General features: G+C 42.8%; 2 protein-coding genes across 13 annotated transcripts in view; one reads left to right on the top strand and one right to left on the bottom strand.

The window, feature by feature from the left end:
• Col4a4 (collagen type IV alpha 4 chain) overlaps positions 1–23,515 on the top strand; it is a 99,052-nt gene that overhangs the window by 46,957 nt on the left and 28,580 nt on the right. The window contains exons 22-34 of the mRNA XM_010611767.2: positions 2,252–2,324; positions 3,272–3,378; positions 4,870–5,053; positions 6,356–6,424; positions 8,248–8,355; positions 9,070–9,288; positions 11,110–11,271; positions 13,011–13,181; positions 13,823–13,966; positions 16,038–16,145; positions 17,016–17,197; positions 18,277–18,340; positions 20,740–20,814. Coding sequence (XP_010610069.1) covers positions 2,252–2,324; positions 3,272–3,378; positions 4,870–5,053; positions 6,356–6,424; positions 8,248–8,355; positions 9,070–9,288; positions 11,110–11,271; positions 13,011–13,181; positions 13,823–13,966; positions 16,038–16,145; positions 17,016–17,197; positions 18,277–18,340; positions 20,740–20,814 — 1,666 coding nt within the window. The remainder of the gene's footprint in view (positions 1–2,251; positions 2,325–3,271; positions 3,379–4,869; positions 5,054–6,355; positions 6,425–8,247; positions 8,356–9,069; positions 9,289–11,109; positions 11,272–13,010; positions 13,182–13,822; positions 13,967–16,037; positions 16,146–17,015; positions 17,198–18,276; positions 18,341–20,739; positions 20,815–23,515) is intronic.
• The window catches only part of Rhbdd1 (rhomboid domain containing 1), a 169,504-nt gene continuing 168,051 nt past the window's right edge, over positions 22,063–23,515 (bottom strand). For 10 of the 12 annotated variants that reach the window (XR_004517543.1, XR_004517544.1, XR_004517548.1 and 7 more), the window contains 2 exons: positions 22,782–23,015; positions 22,063–22,335 (listed from right to left, as the gene is read on the bottom strand). The gene's annotated coding sequence lies outside the window, so the exon portion shown is untranslated. Of the gene's footprint in view, positions 22,336–22,762; positions 23,016–23,515 lie in introns of those variants that run through there. The other 2 variants (XR_777843.3, XM_010611763.3) reach the window with 2 other exon arrangements.

The following is a 23,515-nucleotide window of genomic DNA, read 5'->3' as shown; positions in this document are numbered from 1 at the left end:
TCTAATTATTCATCCAGTTGCTATGTACTGACTGCCTATTGTGTAGCAGGCACTGTTCTACGCGCTGAAGATGCAGCAGGGACCAAAACACAGTCTCTACCCTCCTGGAGGGACGAAGAGGACACAGACCATATGACAGGCAAAAGACAGAGGTCATCACATCCAATGTGGCAGAGGAGATGACGTCAGAGACATGGCAGGAGGCTAGGAAGGGTTGCAGAATGTAGGGCTTTGCAAGGGATTCAAATCTGAGCTTTTACTAGGAAAAGCAGGGGAGAACTGTAAGAAGAGGGATGTATTCTGTCTGACAGTCACTTACATGGACCACTCATTCTGGTTGCTCTGTGGAGAGCAGACCATACACAAGAGAAGAAGCTGAGGATTTGCTAGGTGGCAGCTGAGTAACCCCAGTGATACAGGCGAGCAGACAGATTGCAGGGGTGCTGTTAGGTGGAGTGGGAGGTATTCAAATACTAGATGTATTTTGAAGACAAAGTCAATAGATTTGGCTGTCGGGCTGAGCATAGGAGCAGGCAGACCCAGGTTCTGATTTCCCCTCGACATTTGTGAGCTCTGTGGTCCTCACTGATAAAACGGATACAATACTGTCTTTCAGGTTTGTTAAGTTCAGCCCTACGTTTTGCGAGTGGTAAGGGCACACTAGAGAACGAGGGAATCTGAAAGCCAGCCAAATGTCACAAAGCATCATGGGCTACGTCTAACCCACTGGAGGGTTTCGTTGTGTTCTTAGGGTGTTCGTTTTTGGATTCCTCCATGAGATTCATGGATTTCCTTGAGAAATTGGACATCACGAGCAGAACACACAGTTAACACATTCCCACCACTGCCACTGGTGTCTTCATCCAGGTGTTAACATTCCTGTAACTCAGGGGACTCCTAGGGGTCCCAGTTCCCATGACGCACCCCTACCTGCTTCCCCTGCAGGGACCCCGCCCCTGTAGATATCTGCCATTGAAGTCTGGCTTAGTTACTCCCTGGTTGCTGGGACAACATACCTGAAGCTCCCAAGGTAAAGGAGGAAAGCTGTATTTTGGCTCACAGTGTGTAGAGGTTTCCATCCATAGTTGGCTGGCTCTGAGGCAGGGCGGCATGGTAGAGGGGCCTGGCAGAGGAGGCTCACTCAGGGCCTGGCCGTGGGAAGCAGCAAACACCCAAAGGTGTTGGAGGCACATACGTATCACAGTGGCCACCTCTTCTACCAGCCTTTACCGCCCGGCATCATTCCCATCCATGGACCCAGCCAGTGTCGCATGCCCATGACCCCAGGCACCTCCCAAGGGCCCCATCTCTGAGCACATGAGGCTTTGGGGGGACAACTAGATATAAGCCATAACCAAGTCCCCAATCTAAACTGCACATGAGGCAGCAGGGGTATGTATGCCTGGAAAATAGAACTTTTCACTCCTCTTGACCTCTTGTTGTATTAGCACAAATGTTTGGCGATCTTCTGTCATAGAATTGTGAAAAGTAGCTTTGGTCCCAAAGTTGCTGATAACCAGTCACTTAGCATACACAGCAGTCATTGCGCAGGTTATGCATTCGCATCCCTGGTGTCTAAGCACCACCAAGGCAAGATGGTTTTGTCAGCTGCTGTGTCCTTAGTACTCAGAGTAATTCTTGGTCCTTTGCAATTTCATTTTCTTTCAGAACTAGGTGTGAAATTCAGGCCTTTCGGGCTGATGCTTTTCTTATTTTACTCAGCCTTTTAAATTTTATTTTTGAGACAAGTTCTCACTAAGTTTCCCTTCTCTTGCTCACCATCTTCCCTGAACATCACATTTTCTGGCTCCCTTTCGTCACACACTTAGCTTTAAACCTCTACCTTCTGTACTGGTTAACTCACTCTCATCTTTGTTCTCAGTTCAAAGCCTAAGACAATTTGAAAAATAATTCTGTGTTTTTATTTGAGACAATTGAAGACTCCCAAGAGGTTGCACAGTCACATAGAGAGCTCTCTTGTATCCCTTCCCCAGCCTCCCTCAGTGATGTCTTACATGACTATGGCACATTGCTAACTATTAATTCAGGTACAGACCTTATTTAGATTTCACCACCTTTCGCTTGCAGCTCAGTAGCCTCAGTTTTGTGAGTCAGAACCACAAATGGAAGGTGGGGAAGGGGAAGAATGTCAACAAGAGGTTTTGGACAAAAGAAAGGGAGGTTAACTATACCCAAAAATGACCAACTTTGAGCCATCACCATTCATCTGTTGCTCTTATTTTTCACCAAGGGAAACACTGGTGTTCAAGGACCTCCTGGCAACAGAGGAGCAAAGGGTGACATGGTGGTAGTGAGAGTTAAAGGTGAGCACGGTCAGTCACTTAGCTTCTTGCTGTTTTGTGAATGATACATGAACCATCCTCTGCCATTAATTTCCCCTGTGACCGCAGATCAATTCTATATCATTCAGGATTGCTTAAAAAACTCCCTGCCCTTATATGACGAATGTCAGCCCCTTAATCTCCTGTCCCTTGCTTGAAAACATAAACGCTCATATTCACATCTTTATTGCAGTTAACTTGGGTTTTGAAAGAAAATTTCCTTTGACTTTCTATTGTTCCCTCACTGTATTGTAATATTTTATACGAATGAAGAATATTTTAATTGAAAATGACAGACACCTAGCTTGAGGGAGTTCGAGAGAGACAGTAATTTATTGTGAAAGGCCAGATATGGGGTTTGCACTGGAGCACTGGATCCAGGGCCTCCCACGCAGTCAGGAGGCTCTCTGCAGCATTCAGCTTTTATTGTCCAGCTGCATTTTCCCCCACCAGGCTGGCTTTTTCCAGGGTGTGGGATATTCGCCTCCAGACACCACAATATTCTTATGACCATAGAAGAAGAAAGCTCTGCTTTGTCTGCTCCAGTTAGAAAAGTCATTTCAGAAAGGACTGATTTCACTTAGGGAAAGATCCTGATCATGGCCATTCCTTTAGTCGTTGAGGCCAGGGATAAATGCAGTGTTTGACATCACGCAGGCACGGTGGTATTCTGTATCTGGCACTTCCATATGCTACTTCCTTGGGCGAATGGGAAGAGATTTTCCCAACTAAAGAGAGTCAAGTGGTTTGGTGATGGTCATTTTCTCCACTGGCTTTGGCATGGTTTATGTGACTCTGGGCAACCAATACATTCAGAGGAAACTCTACAACCTACACACAGTCAAAGTCATTGCCTTTGTCTTTCATCTTCCTTTCTCTTTAACCCCCTGCTGATAAAAGCTTGAATATCTTTTGACCTCTGTTCCTAGGGTACAGAGGAGAAAGAGGACCTGACGGGCCTCCTGGATTTCCAGGGCAGCCTGGACAAGATGGTCAGGATGGACATACTGGAGAAAAAGGGGATCTGGGACCCCCGGTATGGATAATTCTCCTGCTGTAGAATTTTACTTTCTTAGATGTTCACCAAAGCATCTATTTTCCCCTTCTCAATTTACCGCAATGTAATTCAGTGTAGTTTTCAGTATAGTATCACAGAACCTGGGCTAGAGGTTTCACTTGTCTACTGAAGGGCAATTATCTTCCCAGTTTTAGAGTAACAAGATAGAAGCTGAGTGTATGTTACTCAAGGTCACCCATCTATCAAGTTGAAATGGAAACTCCAGTCTGTCTTATTCCAGATTGTGTACTGACCCCATCAGACTGTACTGCCTACATGTGTTGGGCAACTACAGAGGTTTTAGAATAAGGAAGGGCTACTTGTAAAGTAGACCCTTTCAGACTAGATGCACACAGATAAAAGAAAGATCTTTAAAAATGGGTTCAATAATATTTATGTGTATCTTTCTGGCCTTTTGCCTTGTGCTGTATGCTTGGTAACAATTCATTCTTCCTCTTAAACTATTTGGACACTGAGTGGTATTTGTCCTAATGTACTCACCTAAATGTGGAAATGTGTTTTCAGACCACATTGGGAAAGGGATTTTTTCAGCACTCACTTTTCTAAAACACCCCTGGGCTCCCTCTGGATGCATGGAAATAATCCAGACCCACAAGATTATCACAGAGCACACACTGGGGACCAGGCCACTTGGAAGGGCTAGAAGATAGGACTCTGGCCTTGCCACAGGCAGTGTGAGGTGTTCCTCCCCTAAGAAGCCCTGCAGGTGGGTGTCCAGCTGTGGTGCAGGATCGGGATCACAAATGGTGGATGGGGGAGTAACCCTGACTGCAGAGCCCCCAATCTGTTATCTGCACAACACAGCTTGGAAACCTACCCATTACAGGGCCCCCTACTCAAGGAAACACCAACAAAGGCTCCCGAGATCTTTATCGTTCTTCCAAATCACATGAAAATGTTACCATCTTACTGTAAGATATGTCTCTCAGGGATGTAGTGTTGATCCCATTTTTATCATATTTCTGGAAGAACAGAGAGCCAAACAGCCTAAGGTCAGACTCTCATGCAGAAGGGGAATGCATTTGTTAGCCCTTTACCCACACGTGTGGAGGGTGATGCCGTCACCAATGTGCCTTCCTAGAAGAATGCAGGACAATGATTTCAAATACTTGAGAATGTACATGCTTTGTAAGCTCACCACCTCCTTTGGCTCACTTATTTCTATATTGCATGATATTAGAGGTGAGTTCTACATAAATTTTTTCATTCTATAACCCACACTGTACTTTCTGTATTTAAGGCATACCTCACACACTTGTACCATATATGTGTATGTAAATATGCAAAATATGTATGTAAAATATTAGAAGAATCTAACATTTTAAGTTACACTTGCTACAGAGTAACTGTCTCCTGGAATTATGGACTTTTCCCATGTGTTTCTGTAGCCTACAATGACTGCTTCTAGTTCAAAGGTTGGTAACTGACTCATGGCATAAACATTCCCAGGGGGATCATGAAGATGCAGCCCCAGGTGAGAAGGGGTTTCCGGGACCACCAGGTCCCCCTGGAAAAGCAGGACCGGTGGGGCCTCCAGGACTAGGATTTCCTGGTCCACCGGGAAAAAGAGGTCAACCAGGCATCCCAGGCCGCCCAGGCGAGAGGGGCCCTGATGGCTTGAAGGGGCCAAAAGGTAATTTTTAATGTTTTTGTGGCAGAATGTCAAGTGCAATCATGAATAAAGTGAGCATCTCCCAGACAACATTATTACTTCTATGGCATAGGAGTTCACCAAAATTCCATCAAACAGCTTTCCAAACCTTGCAGGTTGTCAAAAATACATGAGCTTTATAGCACAATCAATATTTAAAACCAGTCTGGAAAGCCTAAGTTATCTTTGTTCCATTATTTGTTTGGCATGGCAAAATTGCTTTTCATTCATTTCTCAGTATCAACTCATATAATCTGACTATATTAAAATTACATATATATTCAGAGTATCTGTTTTTATAATCCTTTGAGACAGTATATTTTAATAAAAGAAACACTAGTGTTTTATTTTTTAAAATATGGTCCATGAAAATCTAGTTGTAAATGTTCTGGAGAGAGAAAAGAAAGATATTTTAAATATACTTGACAGTTATGTGAATTTCAAAAAAAATAAAATAGCTTTCAGGGTTAGAGCTGAAAGCCTTAAAGAAGACAAAGAGGGCTTTACTGAAGTTTTCTCTTGTAATAGATACATTTACCTTGGCCTTTATTGTTAATTCTAAGGTTTTGAAATAAGATAACATTTTTAGTTCTTGCTTTGACACCATACGTTGGCAGCTATGTTTGTAAGAGCTCAGAAACATGTAACATCATTTTTACATTCATTTCATGCATTTTTTTATTTGAGAGGTTATAAACGAATACGTTATGAGATTACTTCTATTATAAAGATGAAGCTTTACATTTTGATAGGATGTGGCAACTCAGTTAAAATGTGGATGAGAAGAGCTTCACTGCACAGTTGTTAGAAAAACAACAGATAGTATGTTTGAAGCACGTGACCCACGGCAGGTCCTCAATAAATGGTGGCTGTTGTTCCGAGCTCTTCATTTGTACAATTTCCCATTTTGCAAGCCAGGGGCCAAATCTTCTGAACTCAGTTTTGGACTTTGGTTGCTCTCTCATGATCTAGCAAAGATTCTGATTCCATGGTGTAAGGTATATATGGGCCTATAAATACATTATTTTTTTCTAGGCTACTGTAATTAATACTTCTTAGAATCAATAATTTTCTTTTCTCCATTACATTTGTAACTGTTTGCAGAGTTAGACATTTTGCATAAAAGCGATTTAAGTGATCTAATGGTACTTGGGAGTCTTGGGTTCCTTTGGATTCTAGATATACTATGTGGAAAAATGTTTTGAATGAGTTGTCATTAAGACTCACAATTCCTATCACTCGTGTGCAGTTACTGATAAAATGCCACTCTTTTTTGCATTCCAGGTGACACGATTCCTTGTAATGTAACCTATCCCGGGAGGCCAGGCCCTCCAGGCTTTGATGGCCCTCCAGGTATCATCACTAACAAGTTGCTGTCTCATATACACTTCTCAGAGAAAAGAACCGTCCAGACAGATGACTTAGCCACTTTCTGTCGCTGAGACCCAATACTCGACACCCACAATGTAAAGGAAAAGAGGTTTATTTTGGCTCATGTTTCAGTAGTTTCAGTCCTTGCATGGTTTGCCGGCTCCAAGGCAAGATGGCACGGCAGAGGATAACCACTTACTGCAAGGCAGAAAGGAAGTAGAGTCAAGGGAGGAGCCCAGAAGGGATACATAACCGTCCTGGTCACGCCCACAGTGACCTGCCTTTTCCAACCAGGCCCCCGGTAAAATCCAATCACCTTCCAAAGGTCCCACCTACATCCCATGAGGCTTCGGGGGGCCATCTAGATATAAACATAACAAAAGATAAGCCAATAGCAAATTCTGACAATTAGTAAGGGCATCTCAAAAATTACAAAGTTTTAAGGTGCTAGGGGACTGGGGGAAGCAGCATGTAATGATGACAGTTGGATGCCTCTTTGGCTGGTTTAAGCATAGTCCATATCGGCTTTTCAAACCTTTATGCAATGAAATGTACCTTGATGTTGTCACATATTAGCTAACTGCCTGGCTTTTGAGAGTTTTAAAGCTGCATCATCTTTCTCTTCCATGACCTAAGAGTAGAAAGTGCTCATTTTCTTATATGGATTATAAATTTCTTTTCACTCCACATTGGAAGAGGACCAACTTCAGCTGATCTAAAACGGTGTCTGTTGGCTTGACTCCTAGCCACAGTTTTAGTCTAGGTCTGCAACATACATCCTATTGTGGGGTTAGGGGGTGCCCCTCTCATAGGATTGCTGAAATGCAAGAGGACAGGCCCAGCCTCAGACACTGACTTCAGACCTTGGACTGCCAAGTCACATGACCAAGCCACAGGTCAAAGGGCAGGGAAGTGTACTCCATCCAGCACAAGGGAAAGGTAGGAGCGTGGAAACAGAATTCTACACCAGTGAAGAGAAGAACTAGTGGTTACCAGGTGTGACAGCACAGGCCTGTGAACCCAGCACTCAGGATGCTGAGGCAGGAGGATTGCTACAAGTTCAAAGTGATCCTGGGCTACATAGTGAGTTCAAGGCCAGCCTGAACTACATAGTGAGACCCTGACTCAAAAAACCAAAACCCCCAAAACCAAACAAAACAACTAGTGGTCGATGAACTGAACATTCATTTCCACTTTTAGCAGGACCTTAATCATGGATGGATGAAAAACATCTGATTACTTTCAGTAATTTGGGCTTCAAAAGAAGTCAACATTCATACTCCTAAGTTGGCAGTTATACCTTATTTGAAGTCCATATTATTTTAGTTAAGAAATTATTTTAGTTAAGTCCTAGTAGGAAACAAAATGTTTAAGATAAAAATCTCAATGCCTTCTGCGGGCATTTTTGCTCATACTGCATAGGAGGACAAATGTGGTGAGATGAAACAGATTTAGCTTTCTTACCAGCATAGATGCTGGCTACTACCTGTGCTCCTACTTGGACAGAGTAGGCCTGCAGATTTGTGTTGGAGACCCAGTGTGGGAAGATGACAGGAAATTCATTTGAATGGTGGTGTACATGCCAAAGGCTTTCAGGAAAATCCTTTAGGTTATAGTCGGGAGAAAGTATCTTAACAAAACAGAGTACCTGGCTCATAAAATGCTTTTTTAAACCAGGGTAGCCAACACCTTTGCTCTCATAAAATAGGAATGCTCAAAAGAGACCTCACATAGACATTTTAATGACCTCACTGTGTTCCCAATTGACTTGTGTTTTCCTGAATCTGTGTTTTGCTATTGTTTAGGTCGGAAGGGATCTCCAGGTCCCCCGGGTGCTCCTGGGCTGAGGTGTTTGGATGGACCCAAAGGCCAACCAGGCCAACCAGGAATACCAGGGATACCAGGCCCACCTGGTAAATGAAGTGTTTTCCTGATTAAGGAATGTCTACCAGAAATTTAAAAATTTTCTGAAAATGGGTGACTTTAGGAAAATGGCCCAGGGGTCAGTGCCTACGCACATATATAAGCACTGATTACATTTCCTATAACCCAGTCCTCCCGTGTTGCCTTCACATTTTAGTTTTAGTTTTTAAATACAAGGTATCTCACTGTGGCTCTGCCAGCTCAATTCAATATGGCGACACTTCAATATGGCATCTCCATACTTTGTGCTCAAGGTATTAATATGTCAGCTCTGAGGACACCAAGAGCAGAATTTGTGTAACCTGCTGGCTGCCAACACCAAGCTGAAGAGAATGGGGAAATGGCTTCTCCAGATATAGGAGACCCTTAGCTGTGTTGTGGTGACTCCTAGATGATAATCTTGTGTCAAGGCTCCTTCCATCTTGGAGCATGAGTAATAGGCTATCAGTTTATTGTATGGTTGTAATTGCTCAGTTCAAGTGAAATATTTTCCAGAGAATGAAAGCAATTAGGAAAACATCACTGAGTTATAGGAAACACAAAATTACAGTCTGTCTTTCTACTAAAGCTGGCAAAAACATCATTAAGCATCACAGATATTATGTACACACTCCTGTATGTTTTAGAAAGGTGTGTTTATCAAAGTAGCAGCCTTTTAGGCATTGGCTCTACACTTATACTAAATTATTGTTGTTTTTAAATAGGTTTTCGTGGTGACGTGGGAGATCCTGGTTTTGGAGGTGAAAACGGGTCCTCTCCTGTTGGACCCCCAGGTCCCCCTGGGCCACATGGAGTGGATGGTCAGAAAGGAATGCCAGGAGAACCTGCATTTGCTCAGCCAGGAGCCCCTGGAAATAGGGGTCTTCCGGGAGTGCCAGGGATAAAAGGATCCAAAGGTGATCCTGGATGCCCTGGGCCTGAAGGTATGAGAGGTCTGCTATCTCTGTAGTCCAGAAAGCCAGCTTGGACTTGGAATAGGTCCTTACAGAATGATTAAACTGTCATGTTTTAGACAGCTAAAATGTCTCTATACTTCGCCCAAGCACCTTCACTGATACAAAAGCACTGACTACATTTCAAATAGCATCCCCCAGTGTTGCCTTTGCCTTTTATTGGTGGTTTTCAGTGTGGCAGTGCCAGCTTGATTCAATATGACAACACTGAACACCTGCCTGCTTTGAACTCAGGACAATACTTTAGCTGCCCAAACACCAAGAAGAGAGACTGTGTAACCAGTCCACTGCCGAAGCCAGGCTGAAGGTACAGGACAGACTGTATGAGAACAGGCAACCCAGAGGACAGAACAGTGTGGGCTGGGGTGCAGGGGAAGCTCTCTGAGCTGGGTACAGGTGAGTCCTGGAAGGCAAGCTGTCTGTGGACCGGGTGGGAACACTTTTACACCACTTGAGGCAACAGGTAGGGCAGTGAAACTCAAGATAGGAAGATGGCTTGAGCACTGATTTGGAACACACAGTGGAAGTTTTCAGATTTTAATATACATAAAAAATGATCTGGGCTGTCATTAAAGCTACCATCTTCAGGGCTCCAGTCTTAGGAATTCCGATCCATTACATCTGAATAGTTTGTGGCTGTCTGAACTTCAGTGAGTCCTCTGGGAGATGATGATCCAAGCGTGGCCCACAGACCAGATGCTGTTCTGTCTCTTTCCTAAAGGCGGATGGGCCACTATTTATTAGGCATCCGCTGGACCCCTCAGCACATCGGCTCTCTGTATTCGTGGATTCTGTGTCCTCAGATTCAACCAACCATGAATCAAAAATAGTCAGGAAAAACACTGCCTCTGTAATGAACATTTACAGATATCTTTCTTGCCATTACTCCCTAAGCAATACACTGTCAATTATTAACATAGCATTTACATTGTGTTAGGTATTATAAGCAATATAGCCATGATTTATACAAAAGGACTGGTGCAGGTCCACATGCAAATACCCCTTCATTTTATGCAAGGGACTTGAGTACTGTGGATTTTGATGTCCTTGAGGATGGAGCTGGAGGACATCGGAAACACTAGAATTAAGGAGCATATGTACACAAAAGAATAGCACTGGTGCTCACTTTGACAGCACATATACAAAAGAATAGCACTGGGTTATTAGTAATGAAAACCATATTTGTAAAGATGACAACAAATAGGAAACATTTGTGAAGTGATATGCATTGTGAAACAACCCAAGAAAGGTGAGTTGTGATTGCTATTTTTAAGATGTAAACTAGTGAACCAAAATTCAATGAAAACAAAAATAAAATAGATTTTTTTTTAGGTGAGGGTGTGAAATTATGGTGGATTTATCTTTCTTCCTGAAGCTGATGACACTGGGTTTCCAATAGATAGAAATTTGAGAGTACAGGTGATTAAAATCTCTTACAAAATGCAAACCCATACAGCGTAAATTGGGTTTGTGTTACAGCAATTTGGTGTCACAAAGGTACAGACTAACTGGAAGCAGGAAGAATTGTGTGGTTTCTTATTTGCATCAGTAACTTCTTTGTCATCCACATATCTTTACTAAGCAACTCACTTAGCAATGCATGGGTTTTCTGTTCCTCTGGAGATCACTGTATCTTTGATAAGAAAATCTGTTCATTCGGAAATTTAGTTCATTTAAGCCCGGGCTCAGGATCAAAATGTTTCCTTCCTTTACTAAGGCATGAGCAGTTTGTTACAGGCCATCTCCATGGTTTTAAGCCATGACTGTCTCAGATGTGCTGTGTCTTTACAGGGGCAGCTGGCATCCCTGGGATGCCAGGTCACCCAGGTCCCAAAGGCAGGGCAGGAAGTGCTGGGTTTCCAGGCATCCCAGGTCTACCAGGCCATTCCTGCCAAAGAGGCGCTACAGGGATTCCAGGCCAACCAGGACCCCCGGGGGCTCCAGGTAGCCCAGGTAAGTGTCAGTGGATGTCAGGAACCCGAGGGGTCTAAGGTTTATGCTACTTACAAACAAATACACTTACCTCCTGTGGCAGAAGCCCGAGTCTCAACACTGAGACAAAGAGCTTGTTACTTGTGTGTTCCATGTTGGCTATGACATTAGCCTACGCCACCCAAGTCCCAGGGGCCCAATGCCAAGGGGGGCCAGCTACCTGCTGTACAGTCGTGGGTTGCAGTATATGAGAAGGGTGCTGAATCCAGGAATAGGTGCTATAGAATAGCCTGCAAGGAAACCTGTTCTTTGTATTGGAGGAGGCACTATATTGCCGCAGACTGAGCCTGAAGATGGTGCCTCGCCTCCTCCCTACTTCCTTTCTCCGCCACGGATTAAAGAGTCGGACAGACAGTCTGTTCTAATATTGTAGATCCCGGCTGGCAGAGGCCCCAGGAGACATTTACATTGTCTTTCCCTGTTTCCTTCCTGCGCATGCCCCAATCACGAACCAATCAGCTACCTTGTGCCTGGGCTTTGCCCCACCTTCCTGTTTGCGTTCCACTATAAATGAAGAGCGTGGCGATCCAGGCGGTCATTAGCTCCCGACAAGCTATGGTTCCGTCTGGTCCCAAACTTCAAGACTAGTCGTGGTTTTTTCTTTTTCTTCTTCATTACCCACCTCTCTCCCCTGCTTCAGATCTCATGTTGTGCCGGCTGTGGCACTGTATCATCTGTCAAGGTTGCTTCCTGCAAACGCAAGCTTGAGAAACAGCCCAGGGAAAGAAAAACAAAGTCATGGGGTTGCGTTCTTGCCGCCGCCAGCCAGACATGAAAGAGTGGTACTAAGGCGCTGTTTCATTCCATCAGGGCTACTGTGACAATATGCCTCAGACCTGGTCACTTACAAACAACAGATCTGTTGCTTTCAGTTCAGAGGCTGGAAAAATCCAAGACCAAGGCACCAGAGGCTCTGTGTCTGTGAGGACCCATGCTTCACAGATGGCCCCTCCGTGTCCTCCTACGGCAGAGCAGTGAACAGTTCCTCACCCCTCTTCATAATAAGGTCACAAACGTCATTCATGAAGCTCTCCACTCACTACCCAGGGAGCTCCTAAATTCTCTTCCTCATGCTGTCACACCGGTGGTTACATGTCAATGCACAAAACTCCCAGGAGTTATATTCAGACCTGAGCCAGGGCTGTTTCCAATATGATCTTCCTTTCATTGTGGAGATTGTTAATTTGTTCTTTAAGTCTATTATTGCTTTTATCCAAATGCAAGAATATGTCCACTTCCAATGTGAAATCAAATCAAAATTTGTCACTGCAGCCTCATTTTTAGCACCAATAACGCCAGCCACTGCTGCTCTGAGTTTCACTCTCTTCTCCTCATAGTTAAGAGCCTGACTGAGCTTTCCTTGGGCGGAGAGAGCTTCTTTAGGTGCCCAGAAAGTTTTCTCCTGTTTATACTAAAATTGTTTTGTTCTTTACTCCTACTTTCCATTTAAAATGTCTTCATAATCTACATGCATCTCTACTGGGAGATATTTATTCAAATGATCTGCCCTTCCTTTTATAGCATCCAGAAAAATATATTCCTAGACAGTAAAGTTGTTACTGTTATTTTAGCCAATAAATATTGTTTTGCTTGTGTTTAATGGGCCCTAGATACATAATTTGAGCTTCTGTATCTTTTTCTCATCTAGGTGGGAAGCCAGTTTTCAGTCTTCATTCCTCATTGTCATTTGTTTGTCCCAGGTGCCCCAGGTAGGAAAGGACAGCAAGGAGATGTGGGGTCTCCTGGACCCACTGGAATGAAGGGCTTCCCTGGACCCCCAGGACTGCTTGGGGCAAATGGACCCCGAGGACCTCCAGGAATCCCAGGCCACTTTGGAGAAGATGGGCTTCCTGGTCATCCAGGTCCAAAGGGTAAGTAGCATTTTTCCTGTATTTCTTCTTATGTCATAAGTTTAAAATCCACTGTCAGGTGAAGCTTCCTATGCACGATGATAGTAATAGCATTTACTGTTCTATTAGCTTGCCTTTGTCCTTCGCTGCATGGTCTCCGTTTTTCTGTCCTGTGTTGTTACTTTCTGTGGCAGAATGGATTGTTGTATGTCAAGTTGCAGCCACAGGTTCCACAGACCTTGAACTAATGAAGGCTGGGCGGGACGGTGAAGTCCTGAGGCCAAGGCTAAAGCATTTCACTCTGCTAGCCCGCCACCCTCACCGCATCCCTTAGTCCTCTAACCCATATGGGATCAGGACCCAGAAACATCGGGCCTGCATGTAGGGTAGAAAAGAGAGAGCACAGCTGTTGGGATGGCGTGCTTGACAATCTGTTTCCTGTCTGTGCAAACCCAGAGTGAGGTGAGAGTTTGCATTTCTCAGTGGACTACAAAGAACACAGGTATAAGGCTCCCACCAACCTTTAAAATGGTTTCCCTAGGGATTTAGCTCAGTGGCACCACAGCCCGCCTGGCAAGCACAAGGTCCCACATTCGCATTCAATTTCCCATACAAAAAAGAAAAAAAATGTTTCCCGAAAGCTCATGCTCTGCTTTCATCAGGACCCCGGGGGCTGCCTGGTCTCCCAGGCTTTCCAGGAGAGAGAGGAAATCCAGGCACAGCAGGCCAACCGGGCAGAAAGGGAGAAATCGGACAGAAGGGCTGGCCTGGCTTTCCAGGGGACCCAGGAGCCCAAGGTGCCAAAGGTAGGTGCATTTACAACATAGCACAAAAATGATTTTTTTTTATTGAGTTTATTGGTACATTTAGGGATACAGTACAGTTACATTCATTGTTGGGATCATGTACCTTTACATGGCAAGTCTTGATTCTCATTTTTTTCCCCTTACCTCTGCCCTCCCTTCACCCCCTCCTCCCCTCCCCATCTACAAACACTTTATTTTCATCTTTTCATTCTCTCACATTTTTTTCTTTTCCCTTTTTGTTCTTCCCCTACGTATCACACCTTCCCTACACCTTTAGCTCCTTTCCTCCCATTTCTAAATGTCAGTAATCTTATTAGAATCTTATGCATTGTTGCAGAATATTCACACCAGGGAAACTATTTGGTATTTACATATGTGGGACTTATTTATTTCACTTAGGAGTATATCTTCAATATGTATCCATTTTCCTATGAATGAATCTATTCTCTCGCTCTTTATGGCTGAGTAATATTCCATTTTATAGAAAAACCACAACTTCTTTATCCAGTTTCCAACGGATGGGCAAATAGGTTGTTTCCAAGATTTAGCTATTACAAACTGTGCCGCTATAAACATGGGTGCACATACTTCTCTGTGATATGATTCTTTTAGTTCTCTTGGAAAGATACCCAACAGAGGGATGGCTGGGTTAAATTTTAAAGTAAAATCGTGTTTATAAATGCTGACGTTCATATTAGTTTCACAAATATGTATAATTTTCACCAAGTGTTGTTTTGTGTTGCATGTTTTGAGTCCCCTGGCTCCCACCCAACCATGCAGCAGTGTAGAAAGCACTGGTAGCTCTCATATTCTACAGAAGCCAGCGGCTTGGGGGAAGAGGTATAGGGGCTGAAGTTGGAGGATTTCTGAACTAGAATGAGACCTCATTCATGTGGGTTATGAACTGAGTTGCTGTCAAGCTTCATTTAAAGAAGTTTTCGCTATTACAAAAAAAATCAAGTTTCAGGACCACCAGTCCTGTGTGCATCCTTGTTAAATGTTAGCTTTTACCTATTACCCTTAAGGCTGAGGTGAGTAAACACTGTATTTCCAGTGTTGAGAGGAATGTTTGATAATTTTTAGAAGCAAGGTTTTGCCTGGAAAGCTCTTTGAGCAAATTCCCTCATATTTAATGCAAATGACCTATTCTGCTTAGTTGCTTGATTCTCTTATTATTTTGTGTTTTCTTAGTTTGTAAATTATTTATACAGAATCAAGGCATCAGAGTCACTTTGCTGACTTAGATAAGTGATGTTTGCTGGGTTATTCTGCCATTGTATAATTATCCCACTAAAAATTTTTTAAATGGATTAATTCCAGTGATGTGGTCATAAACTGGTTCTCTGAAGTGTTTTTTAAATGCCCTGATTTGTAGTGTTGGCCATTGTGACAGTGTAAGTAACTCCCATTCCAACATAAAAACTCTTGTCATGGCTGTGGTTTTTTTTGTTTGTTTGTTTGTTTTTTCTTGGTACTGGTGATTGAATTAGGGACCTTGCACTTGGGAGGCAGGTGGCAGAACCACTGAGCTACACCCCAATGGCTGATTTAACTACCAATTGGTAACAACTAGAGACTCAAAATTCTCGAGTCATTAATAATTAGGTTTCACCACACTGGAACTCCAGCCCCGCCCATCCCACTGCTGCAACTGGACAGTGTTTGCTAATTAGGCAGAATTATCATATTGGTTTCCTATGCTGGCAAATCTCTATGTGGAGAACTGCACTGAGATAAACGTCTGTTCTTATAATCTAAGGACAATACCAGTATGTGGGGAGGAATGGGAAAGTGGGGAGTTAAAAATATAAGATGGGAAACTCAAATTTTGCAGGACTGGCAGATTTATGGATCAGAACTTTTCAAACCCTGCCTTAACTTGCCGAACCCTCTGAGAGCTATTTGAATTCAGCAGACATTCATGGAACACTAATGCTACACTGGGAGAGAGGAGACAAGAATGTGAAAGACCAAGCCCTTCCTTCGGGCCATTGTAAAGGGGGTGAAGTGTGGGGAGAGATGTCCTGTGTGTGGGGTGTGCCTTTTTCTCTCGCATAATTAATGTCTACAGGAGCCAGAGGACTTCCTGGAGATGAAGGAGAAATGGCCATCATTTCCAAAAGAGGAGACACTGGGGAACCTGGGCCTCCTGGAGATGGGGGGTTCACAGGAGAGAGAGGTAAATGCGTAAGCTTTTTAACCTTAACACATACACTGAACTCTTTACAGGTCATTGGAGCAAGCAAGTATATTAAGCAACTATTCCATCAACGTACAGATCAGCAGAATTCATTTTTTAGATATGATTACACAGTAATGAGGAGCCATGGGGTACACTTCTTTTTTGCCTTTTCATGCTAAAATTTAGCTGAAGTTCATATGTTTTTAGAGCTCTGGGTATTCTAAACTAGAATCAACCTGAGATATACATTAAATACTGGTTCCAGGTTTAAAATATCTCTGCGTTGGGTGGCTACTATTCAAATGAAAAGCACATTGACTGTGACTTTAGCCAGTGTCCATCAAACTTTAGTGTGCATATGAATTATCTGGGATTTTGTGAAAATGCAGATTCTGAATCCTGGGGATATGGGCTTCCCAGGGATCCTGTCTTTCTAACAGGCACCCCCCTGCCATGCTGCTGGCCCTCAGAAAAATCAGATAGCTAGTATTTTGGCAACTGCATTTAAATTCTTTCCCAAATTCAGGCTTGATGTGCATGTGGCTGGCTTCTTGTCTTGCTTTTTTCTTTGACTAGTTGTTATAGAGAATGTTTTAACTTCTGGGTAAGTTTTTTCTCATTGGAAAATGAGCATGCTGGAGCGAATGCCCCCATGTGCATCCTCCTTCCTGTGCTAGTCTGTTCCTGGGGAGCTGCTTTCACAGTGAGGTCCCTGGAACCAGAGACTTTCAAGATGTGGCTTGGGGCAGGAACCAGGATTCCCAATTCCTTTGGCTCTATCTTTTAAAAGCGTTAAGACCTTCACTGTCACTAATGCCTAGCCCAAGGTTCCAGCCAAGTGGTTTATAATACTTCTGCCCTCATCAGGTGACAAAGGAATTCCCGGGATACAAGGGAGAAGAGGCGAGCCAGGGAGATATGGACCACCTGGATTTCAGAGAGGGGAGCCTGGCAGAAATGGGCAGCGTGGGCTTCCGGGACCCCCTGGCCCTCCAGGTTCACCAGGGCTAAGAGGCATCATGGGTTTTCCAGGATTCCCGGGTGACCAGGTAAGGAAGGGGCTACTGCTAATAAAATCTTCCTGCAAAGAGTCATCATTTGCCAGCGTGGATCAGAGCCCTTCCCTGGCTCTTGGAAGATAAGGGGTAGCACAGGGAAGATGCCCTTCTGGAGGGCCAGGATATAACCAGTGCTCTAACATACACAAGCAAGACACATAACTCACATGATCCAGCCCAGTTTGAAGCACTCCACAGACTCATTACATGACTGCTGGTTTACTAGAATAAAAGGTTACCCTGAAATCCCACCCAAACTCTGGTTTCTCAACCTCCTGTCTGATTGAAGATATTGTAGGCTTTGCTTTAAATACAGTTGCTCTTCATAATCACAAATAGCATACCCTTGAGAAGCCACACAGTATAATAAATATAGTAGCCTGCTCCCTACTTCTGGAAATGGAGTTCACTATCCATCTTTCAGAAAAACTGCCAGGCATGGTGGAATATACCTCTGTGCCCAGCAGCCAGGAAGCTGAGGCATCCATGAGGTTAAGGCTAGCTTAGGCTATGTAGTGAGCTTCAGGCTAGCATGAAATACATAGTGAGACCCAGCCTCACCGCCCCCCAGGTTTATAGTATAACATGACTTTTAATAATATTTTATTGAACATTAACTCTTCATTTAAAACTTAAAATTGAATTTCTGTAGTACAACTACTGTTTGGACACTATATTTTCAGAATGAAATGCTACTGTTAATATTAATGTCTATAATTCTTCAAGAATTTTATCAATTTTAAAAAACTAGACACATGTAAGCTGGATGTTGTGGCACATGCCTGTAATCCCTGCACTAGCCAGTTGGGGCAGGAAGACAGTGGTTCTGTGGCCAGCCTGGGCTGCACGGTGAGACCTTTCTCAAAAGCAAACAAACTACACATGTGCGGTCGAGTACCTGCCTTGCGTGTCTAGTTGTTTTTTTTCTTTAACTATTCATTGGTTAAAAACAAATACTATTAAAAAAATCCAAATTGGTTGCAGAAAATTATAATTGGATCAGGTCATGTATGTGTCATCTGTACTAGAAACACAATTAAGGTCTTGCTTTTGTTTCATTAAATTGTCAGGGTGAGCCAGGTTCTCCAGGCCCCCCTGGATTTTCCGGAACTGGTGGAACAAAGGGACTTAAAGGTATGGTTTACAAAAAACAGCGGAAATCCATCAAACTCATACTCCTGAGTGTTTGTAACATCTTGAGGGAGCATCTTTTGCGTGATTAACACTCAAGAGGCTCTTGTTAGATTCTGCTACACAAGACTTGAGGCACAAAGGGCTCTCCTTTGTCAGATCCAAAGGTGCTAGGTAGAGAGCAGCACACCTGCAGCCCGATAAGATCTCCCTCCTAGTGGGAATCCCAGCTGCCATGCTAGTAGTGATCACAGCCCTGCTAGTGACAACTCAGTTGCAAGGGGTCTGGATCCACATCTGTAGGCAGTGTTCGCCTTGCCTTACAAGCGCCATGTCTTGCTTGAGCCTGTCTCTCTTTTGAGGACTTTGTAAATTCAGTCATCAGGTGTCAGTTACTAGACAAATAGGCCAAAGCCATGAGCTTCCAATTGATGTTATGAGTCTACTTAGAAATTCCCAAGCCAGCCGTAATTTATAATTGAATTATTTTTATCTTCAGCTAAGGGACAACAGTCCCCCACAAGAACTAGATCATAAAAATTTCACCTTTGTGGGACATATGGTCTCAGTTACCACTATTCCACTGTGCTGCTGTGGCATGAAAACAGCCATAGACAGTGTGTAAACACAGGGGAATGCCTATGTCTCAATAAAGCTTTATTTACAAAATAAGCTGCAGGCTGGATTTGGCTCCACAGGCCCTCGTTTGACCTTGTGCCAGAAACAATGTTGTCTTGTAAACACAACTGACATTCTACCTTTGTCAAACTAAAATAGAAAGTTAACTCAAGGTAAAAAATAAAAAGAGTGCTTTTGTTAACCCTTTAACTAGACAAACCAAATAGGTAAAAACCGAATATCTTAAAATTATTCAACTTTTAAACCTTAACTTCAAAGTCACTATCTGTGAATACACAAATCTGACGCACGAACATTATTTTCACACAAGTTAAAATAAATAACTTTAAAATATAAGTTAATAAACCACCTAAAATCCTCTTGCCACTAGTGGTACATGGTTTTTGAGAGACACTATAAATAATGACAGTTTCCATTTAAAAAAAACAATCTTAAGAAATGGATATGCTTATCTATTCAGCGGGAATAGTCTAGATCACTTTTTCAGAAGTGATTTATAAAGAGGGAGTTTTTTCCTATTTGATTTTGATATTTTAGAGCTTCAGCATTAAAACTCACTCCTTGTCTGCCTTATGAGTTCCTGACAGTTCCTTTGCCTCTTTCACTCTTCAAAGACACCTGCTGTCCTTTCCATCATACTTGTATTGGGCCATCTTTGCAAGGGGTTTAAATTCACTCAAGGTACTTGGATTAAAAGAGATCCCAGAGAGTCTACAGACAGGAGACCAAGCCCTGCCAGGGTGTAAGGCCAAGGGAACCTAAGCCTTAGGTAACTTGTGTTTTCTTACTTTTCTACACCATTTTTTACTTACCTGTCTACCAACTGGCTGTATCAATAATCTCCACTTAGTATTTTTTTCTGGGTGTGCCTGAATCACATTCCAACGTGTTTGACATAGGAGCAAGTCATGATAATCCTTATGGTTTTGGTACCAATAGTCAAGGATCTCAAATTATTTTTTAAATTCCAACTTCTGGAAGAAAGACTGCCTGACATAGGGTGGACAGATTTCCACCCCTCAAACAGTGATGCACAAATAAGAGTAGATTCAAGTGGAGTGCTGACTTCCTTAAGAAATGAGTGTCAGTGGCAGGTTATAAAATGCACTAACTTCCTGGATTCCATTATAGCCCCATCCATTGTCTTGCCCTTCCCTCCCTGTCCACTTTGAGTCCTTCACTTACCACTGGCTACCATCTTCGGAGCTATGAACACATATAGCATTGTTGAAAAGCTCTGTGGGACTTCAGGTATCTGCCGCAGCCTTTGAATGCGTGTCTCTTGTTAAATCTTCAAAAACATATGGCTTTGTGATATTTTTCATAAGGATACTGTCGACCTTTCTTATAAGAGCTTGAAATGGGCTGCAGGAGCTGAAACAGTCACAATTTCTACCTGTTTCAGAGTCACTCTATGCTAAGTACTTCCTTTAAAAGAAAACTAAATTAAAACTACAACAACAAAAAAACTAAATTTGAAAAAATAACTTTAGGGACTTAGAAACTCAAACATCAATATCTATAATTTCTTATGATTGTTATGAGCTATGAAATTATGGAGTGTGTGAGTGTGTGTGTGATGTTTAAATAATATCTTGCATCTATATTTTCATTTTTTGTTTAGGAAAAAAGTATTTTTTTAATAATTTGCTGGAACAGCTGAAGATAGCTTCTAAAGACAAATAGCCAAAAAAAATTATGTCACTAGATAAGGCCAAATTAAACTTCTATGAATAATGTTGCATGTATTTTTTCATTTATAGGAGACAAAGGTGACCCTGCCAGTCAGTTTGGTTTACCTGGTCCGAAGGGAGAGCCTGGTAGCCCTGGGATTCAAGGTACAGCTATGTTTTGCTTATTAAACAACAACAAAAAAAGTAGCTTACTTCAAAGAAATAAAACAATTACTTGTGTGCTTCTAGCTGGCAGTGATTGCATCAGTATTTTCTTTCCCCTTTCCCTACTAAAATACACATCAAAAGGACTATGTGCAGAGATGCCCTGGCCTTCTTGTTCCCAAAGAACAAGAGGATCCTGCTCCAAGGGTTCTCAACTTCCCTACTGTGGCTCACATGACCAGTGGCACTGACAGAAGTACTCCTCTGAGCATCCCCATATTTTGACAATCAAAAGTGAATATTGCAAGCAGGTACAATTGCTTGCAATTTTCCAGTTTTGCAAAAGTGAGAGATTTTTCAGCCCTGTTATTTAGAGTAGCTGCAGGTTTTCCATGCACCCCTTTCTGTCTCACTGAGAATACAGCACCTGAGGATGCAAGTGAAGCCCACCCTGCCATCACTGCATCTACTCTAATTTACTAAAAATTGAATCAGACCCAACATGAAACTTCACCAATGCAAAATCCCAGCCATTCAAAACAGTGATACTTCGTGTTTCACTAACAGTTGGCATGGGTTCCCTTGGAAGGAATTCTGATGTGCCAGCGAGTTCTTGCCCCCTTCCCCCTGGTTGAGGCCACTGCAAGTCTCACAGGCTGCCCCCAGCAGAAGGGACCGGTGATGCTTTGCTTGGTTCCATACTTCACAGGGAAAGGGAAGTCACTCCAGTTCAAGCCAACATGTTAAGCAGGCTCCCGTGTAGGGGAAAGGTGTCTTAGGATGTTTCGTCCTACTATTTCGTACTTGTGTTTACCTTCCAGAAAATAGTGCAAATAAAAATTTGCAAATCTCTCTCTGGTCCCTGGAGGACCATTCGTCAGTACTTAAAATATGCACGCCCTCTGACTTAGAAATTCTACTCCCAGGAATTGATCTAAAGTCAATAATTGGGCAAGTGTACAAAGGTGCGTGGGTAGAACAGATGTCCATCCACAGAAGTCTGATGGAGTCGCTTATGACCAAGAGCATTCAGCTGACAGTGGTCATACTAAAAACCAGTTTTGTATTTGCATAGATCCCTTGTCAATTAAAAGACTTCCTATTAATAATTTTGCACATTACCTTAGAGTCTCCTCTGGCATTGGCTAGGTTTAATTCCACGTAACAGAAAGAATATATAAGCAGAACTATTATGGGAAATTTTGTTTTCTTGGTTGTTTGATAAGAAACTGCTAAAATGGATGTCTAGCAGAAAAGCAAGCTGCTATGATGGCAAAAATCTGCTTACGTGGGGATGTGCATTTAGAGAATATAATATTTTAACTGAAATCTGAACTTAAATATGCAGTTAGTGAGGAAAATAGTTTTGGGGTCAGGATCAAGGGAGTTCATAATACAGTGAGAAGCCTTGGAAAGGAGAAAGCAGTGGCTGATAATCAACCTGCACCATTACTGTGCATGTGGTCTTGGGCAAGGTGATCATCTTCTCTGTGCTTGATTTGTCTCGTCTGCAAACTGGCCCTGTGCATAGGAAAGAATCGATAGGAACAAATACAGTACCTTGAGATAAACTAAAAATTAGTACACAAATGTATAGTGCAGTCATCATCATGGTGAAGTCAGAAGAACATCAGGAGATTTTTTTTCCCACACTTGGTGGTATTTTTATCGTAAACCTTGAAGATACAAAATTTACAAGTTCTACATAGTCCAAACTGAGGGCCTTTAATGTCAACTAGTATTTTAAGTTAAAAACCATAAATATAATTTTTTTCCACACATAGGCTAACATTTATAGAACACTTGCCTTGGCCTCATTGCCTGGTCTGCAGTTTATCACAGACTGAAATTGTTTCCTTTCTTATGTACCATGTGTTCAGCTTACAACTTCTCAATTATGTGCTATTCAGCAATGCAGAGTTTATGTAAATATGCTCTTTCCGTGAACTTGGAAAAGCTGCACTGACCTTGAATGAGGCTGACGAGGAAGTGTAGACTTGTGACTCATCCCAGGACTGTGGGGTCAGTCTTCCCCCTCTTGACCTCTTCAATTCAGAGAGGAAAGACACCACAGACTATCTCAGGAATCCTGCTGTAGCAGAGCCACGCATTTGGGAGGTTTGGGAGACGAGTCTTTGAATGCTTGTGATTTCATTTGGAGCCGATAATGATGGTGCTGTCTTTTTACTGCCAGAAGGTTCCTGGGATAAATAAGACAGCAAAGTCAGGCTAATAGATGTTAAATTTGATCGGGGAGTAGGTCAGGAATAGGTTTGTGCCATGGGTCATGGTAAATAATGACTACACCCTCCATGGGGTTGTAAACACAGAGCCATGTATTTTATTTGCAGATGTAGCCACTGATTTTCAGCAAAGTCTATTGCTTTATCCTATAAAGACATTTTATCCTTATGAAATTAGCAAGAAAACAAGTCAGTAAATGAAAAGTCCACAGAGCACACACTCGGAGTCATGGGCATGGAGTTGTGCAAGGGTGGTGTGAGGGGAGAGTGAGTGGTACCAACTCACTCCAATCCACAGGCAGCCCAAGCCAAGAACTGAAAGTTGAGCAGGGCTTGCTGGCACAGGTGTGTAACCCTGGCTCTCCGAGAGGCTGAGGCTGAGGATCTCGAGTTCCAATCCATTGTGGGCCACTGAACAACTCAGCAAGATCCTGTCTCAAAATTAAAAATTGAAAAAG

Source organism: Fukomys damarensis, unplaced genomic scaffold (genome assembly GCF_012274545.1).
Source record: "Fukomys damarensis isolate Sample0158 unplaced genomic scaffold, DMR_v1.0_HiC HiC_scaffold_16, whole genome shotgun sequence".
Classification (NCBI taxonomy): domain Eukaryota; kingdom Metazoa; phylum Chordata; class Mammalia; order Rodentia; family Bathyergidae; genus Fukomys; species Fukomys damarensis.
This window is presented reverse-complemented; position numbering and strand designations above follow the sequence as displayed.